The sequence below is a fragment of the Poecilia formosa genome, unplaced genomic scaffold (genome assembly GCF_000485575.1).
Source record: "Poecilia formosa unplaced genomic scaffold, Poecilia_formosa-5.1.2 Scaffold134, whole genome shotgun sequence".
In the NCBI taxonomy this organism is placed as follows: Eukaryota; Metazoa; Chordata; class Actinopteri; order Cyprinodontiformes; family Poeciliidae; genus Poecilia; species Poecilia formosa.
The window spans coordinates 505,801-513,558 of NW_006800073.1; the positions used below are offsets into that span (position 1 = coordinate 505,801).

General features: G+C 39.0%; 2 protein-coding genes across 3 annotated transcripts in view; both read right to left on the reverse strand.

Annotated features, from left to right (window-relative positions):
• The window catches only part of slc1a9 (solute carrier family 1 member 9), a 66,177-nt gene extending 65,811 nt beyond the window's left edge, over positions 1-366 (reverse strand). Inside the window, exon 1 of the mRNA XM_007562120.2 lies at positions 9-366. The gene's annotated coding sequence lies outside the window, so the exon portion shown is untranslated. The remainder of the gene's footprint in view (positions 1-8) is intronic.
• A 1,200-nt stretch (positions 367-1,566) lies between these two features.
• LOC103144937 (liprin-alpha-3-like) lies at positions 1,567-7,358 on the reverse strand. 2 transcript variants are annotated; one of them, XM_007562114.2, is made up of 5 exons: positions 7,150-7,358; positions 6,134-6,202; positions 5,897-6,059; positions 4,950-5,014; positions 1,567-3,598 (listed from the first exon to the last, which is right to left on the reverse strand). In XM_007562114.2, the coding sequence occupies exons 1-4, from the start codon at positions 7,318-7,320 to the stop codon at positions 4,959-4,961; spliced, it is 459 nt and encodes a 152-aa protein (XP_007562176.1). In that variant the 5' UTR covers positions 7,321-7,358; the 3' UTR covers positions 1,567-3,598; positions 4,950-4,958. The 2 variants fall into 2 exon arrangements, with proteins under 2 accessions (XP_007562176.1, XP_007562177.1); XM_007562115.2 differs by having other exon boundaries at positions 4,950-5,011; positions 7,150-7,357.
• Between the last annotated feature and the right edge of the window lie 400 nt (positions 7,359-7,758).

Sequence of the window (7,758 nt, forward strand, 5' to 3'; positions counted from 1 at the left end):
AAACCCACCTGCTGCCAAGGCCTGAAGCGTCCTTGTGGTTTTTGGTGATCCAGAAAAATTATGTTTCATTTAAATCAATGACGGCTGCGGGAATCGTTGACAAAAACCCAGTTTCTATTACGTATGTGCACAAAAAATTGTTAATATTAAACTAATGTTGAAAAAAAAAATTAAAAATTGTGATGTTTTCCATAAAGTAAGAGACGAAATTAAAATCACACGTGAAAAAATTCGTTCATTCAGTGAATCATTAAAAAACATCCTCCTGCCACTTCCTGCCCGAGTCTTTTCCCCCGGTAGTAACATCCGGTTGTGGATCACGTGACTTGCGTGATGCGGAAAAAACGTGCTAAAGACGCAATTTTGCGAAATACATACAGCCGAAAAATATAACAGTTTATTAAGATTACTGGAGATAAAAAAAAATAGTAAATGTGAAAAAGTGAGTAAAAACAACGGAGGCAAAAACATAAATGTTTTTTCTAGGAAATTTCTGAAAGTAAAAAAATTGACCATCTCAGAAAAGTTTTTAAAGCTCATTACCTAGAAAATACATTGAATTAATCTCAAAATTTCAAAGTTGTTGTTTTTGGGTTGGTTTCTTTTTGCAAATTTCTGGGTTTTTATGGCCAGGAATAGTTTTGTTTTTTGTTTTCAAAGAAAAATTAATTATAAGTTTTTTTGGAGAAATTTACTTCTTTTTTCTGTCTTATAAGACAATGCAGGTAGAAAAATCACCTCATCCTAGCTAAACACAATTTTTATTCAAGTATGTGATTTTTTGTTGTTGTTTGGCTTTTCCATTATGCAAATTTATTTTTATAATTCCTATTTGTGAAATTTTAATGTCAGTGGAAATGCAGCTAATTAAGCACACCTGAACCTCTGTTCACACTGGAATTTCAACTGGACTCTTTCTGTTATTATGTAACTAAGGAACCAAATAAAACATTTTTTATAAACTAATGGAGCAATAATAATATAAAACCTGGCTTTATGCTATTAATGTAGCACTTATAGTGCAAAAACAGAGAAAAAATAAAATAGACCAATAAAAACAAAAAACTACATGATTATCAGCAAATCCACCTGGATTGCTTTATTTATTTTTTCTTTTACATCACCATTTTCATCATCATCATTGTCATTATTATTAATATTATTCTTTATTTTTCAGATATTTTCATCTTATTACTATCACTGGAATCATGGAAATCTGTTAAATCGTTGCACAATTTGTTCCTCAAAATGTACACATTTAGCGTATTTGAATGACAATTCTCAATGTTTTTCATATTTACTCTTGAAACTCGTCCAAACGAAGCAAAGAACAAAACCGAACATGTACATACGTTTATCCAATACATACCTGAAGAAAATAAATAGTTATCGTAAAAAAAATAATAAAATACAACTGAAAAAAATACACACATCTTACAAATTTGATTCCCGCCCCTCAGATGCCCCGCCCAGCCGCCCCAAACCCACCCTGTAGGTTTATCATACAGATATATATTTTTTTAACGACACCTCATATCATCTTCACTACCAAAAAAATGTTGTTTGTTTTTTTTAGGTCATTGTCGTTATTGGACATGCATCGTAAACACAGAGGCTAAAGGTTTTGTTTTCTGGGCTTCGTCAGGCTGCCCTCTCTCCTCCACAGACAGCTTTTCCTTCCTGTTATGGCTTGTGTGTGCAGTAGAATGACCAACTTCTGTTCACATTTTTCATTTTTTTTGCTTGCCATCCTCTCGGATCGGCTGTTTTTGTCTCTCTGTCGGATCCGTCCTCATAAAAACTCCCAGTAGAAACTTCATAGTGACTTGGTGGGAGTCTTGGTTCTTACTGGGTAAAACTGGAGGCTACTGTCCAACTAGCATAGCATAGCATAGCATAGCATAGCATAGCTTTAAACTAAATCAGTAGTTCCAAAACACAAGCAAAGAAAAAAAGGAGAGTCCGAATAAGCTGCTGCTGGCTATAGCCCCCAACTCAACTTTTACACTCTCATATTAAAATGGATGCAAACTGATGCACAATTACACATCTGTACATCTTTGAAAAGCAGAAGTGGAGCCTCCTGCACAACCAACAAGAATGCAGGAAGTTATTTCTAAATGGTAAGTCAACAACAAAACACTTGTCTTTTCCAGCAGCCATTGTAAAGCACAAACAGAGGTAAAACCGGCTGACCAATCATGCTGGAGCTCAGCGAGGTAACAGCGAAGTGTGACGTTTTTGAAACAGCTCATTTTCAAGGCACCAAAAATAATTATTTTATTGCCAAAAAACATCTGAGTGTTTTTTATTGTTTTATTTTTTCTTTCAAGTGCTTGGGCTGTTTTTAGAAGAAGCTGAGATTCAAATGAAGCTTTGAAACTGTGCAGAATATGAATTTTGCTTTATTTACATCAGAGTTTATACTTTGGTTTTGCTTTTACAAATAAGGAAATACTTAATCTGTTAAAATATCAGAATAAAGTTGTAACACTTTGAGAAAAGTCGAAATATTACGAGAATAAAGTTGTAGTAAATACTGATAATAATCTGATGCTGATGTTTTGACTGTTCTCGAAATATTACAACTTTATTCTCAAAATATTCTGACTTTATTCTTCTATAGCTACAACTTTATACTGGTAATTTTGCAACTTTATTCTATATTATGACTTACCACAAAATTAAGACTTTAATCTCACATTACTGCAACTTTATTCTGGTAATATTATGACTTTATTCTAATAATATTATGACATTGTACTAGTATTAATTCTACTTTCTACTCACAACTTTATTCTTGTAAAATGTTTTCTTAGCTTGACTCTGATACTCCGATGTAGTAAATAAGTGCTGCAGCAGTAAAGTTGCTTCTTTTCAATAAATGTACTTAAATATAATTTTTCAGCTTAAGATTTTGCCACTAGAGTGAAAGACTGATCTATTTTAGTCTGAATAACCAACATAAACCAATTTAAGGGCCATAAAAGCTTCTGGTGACAAAGTTTGCTCCACCAAATTCACTCCTTTGATGCCCCTTTCAACAGAGATCACTATCCGCCTTCAAGGTGCCACCAGACAATGGATCTCTGATGTGGTCGGACATAAATGGTGGTGTGAATTCAGCCGTGTTTTACCACACCACCCGATCCTGGTGGGGACCAGGCAGGCCAACAAAAAGGGGCTGCGCCGGCTGAAACCGGACACCAGCGGAAATAAAGGAGCGCCGGTGTTGCTTCCGACACATCTGTCTGTCTCCCAGAATCACTTTTCAGCTTTAACACCCTCTAGATCCGAACTAAACAATGAGTCCAGGTTCTGGCCCGGCCCTTGGTGTCGAGCAGACGTTCTGAGGTTTGAAACTGTAAGATGATGAACGGCGCCGGACACGTAGACGGAGAGAGAAAACAGCCGGTCCGATTCAACCCGCTAAATCTGAGAACAAGTTTATACATTCTTCATGTCATTTCCCCCCTATTTTCCTTTGCTACTGTTATTGCAGAATGGCCAGGTTAACGTTTAGGTTAGTTGATAGAGTCATTGCTTCGTTCTTCGTGGATGAGCGAGAGGGTCCTTTAGTCCCAATGCAGCCAGCGCCCTGAGGAGAAAAACAACTTTACTTGTTATTATTCTTCTCTGTAGCTTTCATTTTTAACACATTATGAACACACATACAAGCAGACACATTAGAACGTTTAAAAGAGCAGCTTCAACTAAAGGTAACGGGTCTGGGTTCAGCTGGGGTTGCTAGGTAACGGGGCTGGGCTCGGCTTGGGTTGCTAGGTAACGGGTCTGGGCTTGGCTGCTAGGTAACGGCGGAATGCTAGTCGAATGTGACCACAGGTGGGCAGAGTAACCAAAAATTGTACTCAGGTAAGAGTAGCACTACTTCAACATGTTTTTACTCAAGTAAAAGTAAAAAGTAGCCGTCCAAGAAATTACTCAAGAGTAAAAAAGCATTTGGTAAAAAGGCGACTCAAGTACTGAGAAAATGAAAATCATTTAATATTTTACATTATCAGGTTGACCAAAATATAAAATTAAGTGGAAATGTTGGCATTTTAAAGACAAATAACTAAACACTTGTCTTTTCCGGCAGCACATACAGTGGTAAAACCAGCAAACCAAATGTACTGGGACTCTGCTTGGGTTACTAGGTAACAGGGCTGGGCTCAACTGGGGTTGCTAGGCAACAGCACAGCGCTAGATGAATGTGACCGGTGGTGGATAGAACAACCAAAAACTGTACTGAAGTAAAAGCAGAACTACTTCAACGTACTTTTACACAAAAGTAAAAAGTATTTGACTCTCTGTAGATTACAGAAAATCAACAAAAAATTCAAACTCAAGCACCGACTTCCATAAATCCGCTAACAGCAGAGCTAGTTTTTAGCCTAGCAATTTACCGCACTTTGTTTCCCCACAATTCATTTTTCCAGATCAATTCTAAAGCGCTAAAGTTATTTTGTAAACTTTCAGTTGAATACAGTTCTAATGCACTAATGGAGTTAGCGAATTAGCATTAGCTCCCGCTAAATACCGTGTTGGTGTAGCGCTTCAACGTTAGCAGAACTAATGTTTATGTTTAATGTTTTAGGGTTAGCGCAGCTAATTTCTTAGCTTGCAACCTTTTAAGTATTTAAGTTTTATGCATTACTGTAATTCAAACCTGGAAAAAGAAAGATAAAAACAAATTATTAAAATCCCAAATCATCATTGACACTCAAGCACCACGAGGAGTTTATGGAAACCTCCAACCACAACTGTAAATTGTAAATTTAAGACCTCGGGGGGAATGTACTAAAAATCCCAGACAGGTCAGCTACAGCAAACAAAATGCATCAAACGACGAGTTCAAACGCTCGACACATGTGGAAGCCATCAGCACAGAAGTCAGCGGCCACACGCAGGAGGAACCCTGTTAGGCCGTTTAACTGACATGTTCTCACCTCAGCGACTCAACAGGAGTACGTCCTCACTGAGGCAGATTCACCCCGGGCACCAGAGCTAGCTGCTTTGGAAACCAGGAGACAGAAACACAACGCCATTAACGTAACAGCGGTGACCTTTCTGGAGGTATTAAAGGGATTATAACATTCCTCTGTACTTTAAAGAGTCTGCACCTCGTTATTGTCAGTTCCTCCGCTAAAGGAGGAAGCAAATTCCTGAGGTAAGCTAATAGTAGAGTAACATAAAAGCAGGTTATATCTTTTAGTGACTGCACCTTTTGCCCTAATTCCAGACATGCTCATCGCGTGAGCAAAGGTAAGGTAGCAGCAAAACAAAACTCCAAAACATTACCAAGTATTATTTGTCTAGTTTTTATTGTAAATATCTTAGTGTGCTTGACATAAGACAAAACTAACTTACACGTAACTTTTCAGTAAGATATAGCATGGAACTAAATTGACGCCATAAAGTTGGTCCAAAAAAATGTTATTTGAAAGTGAAAAAAGATTTGAAACTCAGGGGAAATGTTGTTTCCATAATGAAAGGTTACAGATCAGGACTTTAACTAGACTCAGTTAGTTTAACTTTAGCTAACTCAACTACCTTTAGCTAGCTAAAGGTGAGCTCAAGATGAACTCAGAATTGAAGTTAGCGTGTTAGCTTACCTTTAGCTAACTGAGTCTGTTTTACAATGCAAAAACGCAAAATCTTACAAAGTACAAAGTACTAGATTTACTGGCAGATTATTTTACTTTTAACATGGGAAAATGTTACAAGTGACAAATTTTTCATCAATATTAAGGAATTATTGACCTAAAATAAGCTGCTATTTCTTGTTGAAAAGTTACTTGTCAGTTAGTTTTGTCTTATTTCCAAAAACACTTGGTGAGTTTTTTCAGTGAAGGAGTTAAGCGTGAGAGCTCCAGAGGTGAAAGGTCGGGCTCACCGTCACTCTGAACCTTCCTCAGGGTGACGGAGGGCGTGGAGATGGCTGAGGCACGGAAGTTAGCGGGCAGCGTCTCGGCGGAGTCGGAGGTCACGCCCCGGAGGTCTTTCTCCCTGAACATCTTCCTCCAGGAGGGCGAGCGGGTGAACGTCTTCGTTCCATCCTGCCCAGAAAAACACCCAATACGTGAAATAAAGACGCTAATGCTGACGTTTTCAAAAAGCCAAACCTTCTGACCTCATCGGGTCGTCTCTCCGTTCCCATGGAGATGAGGGAGTTGTACTCCTGCTCCAGAACCTGTCTGGCCTGCGGGAGAGAAGTGACAAAAATCCTTTAAACACGACTCAACTTTAAATTCAAATTTGTGATTCCTGAAGACAACCAACCGGATTTTAACCCATCAGATTTTAGATCTATTTGGATGATGGGAAGCTCGGTTTTTTCTGAACATCTCACAGGTTGTCTGCGTTTACAGCACCTGTTGGGGTTGCTATGGTTACCTACAGGACACGTTCAGCGTACCTAAACTAGTACCTTGATTTCAAGTCAAATGTATTTGTATAGCACTTTTCAAAGTGAAAACATCATAAATCATTGTACAATAATGTGAAAGAAGCAATAAATATTATATTTCAAATGCGATCATTTGAAATACACATCAAACACATCAGTGGAGTGAGGATTTGGGTTTTCACTGTGTTTATTTTGGCTTCTGTTCCTTGTGAGTCTCTGCGTTGTCCTGTCAGCCCTTGATTGTTCCCAGGTGTGTCTCGTTCCCTTGATTACCCTGTGTGTATTTAAGACCACCTGTTGTCTCTGTCTCTTGTCAGTCTTCGTCTATGATGGTTCGTCTGCCAGCACAGTTAAGTCCTGTGTCGGCATTAGCTCGTCGCGTCAGTCTTTGTTTAATTCAGTTGCTACCGGTGCTGAGCCTCTGTGTTTCCGCTCTGCTGTGCTGCCTGAGATCTGGACTGTTTTTGAGCTACACTCTTCATTAAATTCATCATTTTCTTCTACAACCTGGGTCTCTGCGTCTCTCCTCACTACCACCAACCACTCCACATGACAAATGGATGTTTCATTACTTTTCTAAAGCGGCTCTAACCAGGTGGGTTTCGGTCTAGATTTAAAGGAACTCGGTGTTTTGGCTGTTTTCAGTTTTCTGGAAGTTTGTTCGATTTGTGGTGCACAGAAGCTGAAGGCTGCGTCTCCTCGTCTGGTTCTGGTTCTGGTTCGGTCAGTAAATGCATCACCTGTGTGTTCTGATTGGGGATCTGCAGCAGCAGGGCCAGGTCGGTGTAGTCAAAGGTGTCATCCAGAGCCAGCAGAGCGCCGTGGACGCCGCTCTCTCTGAGGTTGTCTGCGTACTCCTTCAGGCCGATGCTCTGGACCCAGCACATCACGCGCTCGTTGGACCACACCATCACATCTGGATAGGAACAACAGACTCTGATCACTGAGAAACTCATAACATTATCCCAATATCCTAATAATCCTGTTTCTAAAATAGAAGCTAATAAATAATCAAAGTTTCTGGCTCTCTAGCTTGACCTGGCCACTCGTCTGGGTTCAATCTACCACATTCAACCTTACAAAACATTTCCTTAAAGGCAAACCGTTATGCATATTTCACATTTTGCATCTTTTCATGTTTGGGTTTCAACTGCTTCTAAAAAGGTCTGAGTGCTTAAAGAACTCAGTTTGGCTTTTTTTGGAAATAGGTTAATGTTTTTTGGCAGCTAAATAGAAAATTAGCCGTTTCAAAAACCTCCTGATCCTTAAGTTACATTCCAAAGGCACTGAGTGAACCTAGCAACCCCACCAGAGCCCAGGCCCGTTACCTAGCAACCCCACCAGAGCCC

What these genes read in the sequence shown, in the direction of transcription:
- LOC103144937 (XM_007562114.2), bottom strand. Translation starts at nt 7,320, where the DNA reads ATGGTGTGGTCCAACGAGCGCGTGATGTGCTGGGTCCAGAGCATCGGC. An exon ending in TCCCCAATCAGAACACACAG is followed by an intron (nt 6,203 to 7,149) that starts GTGATGCATTTA and finishes TCTCTCCCGCAG; the next exon opens with GCCAGACAGGTTCTGGAGCA. An exon ending in GAGGAAGGTTCAGAGTGACG is followed by an intron (nt 5,015 to 5,896) that starts GTGAGCCCGACC and finishes TGGTTTCCAAAG; the next exon opens with CAGCTAGCTCTGGTGCCCGG.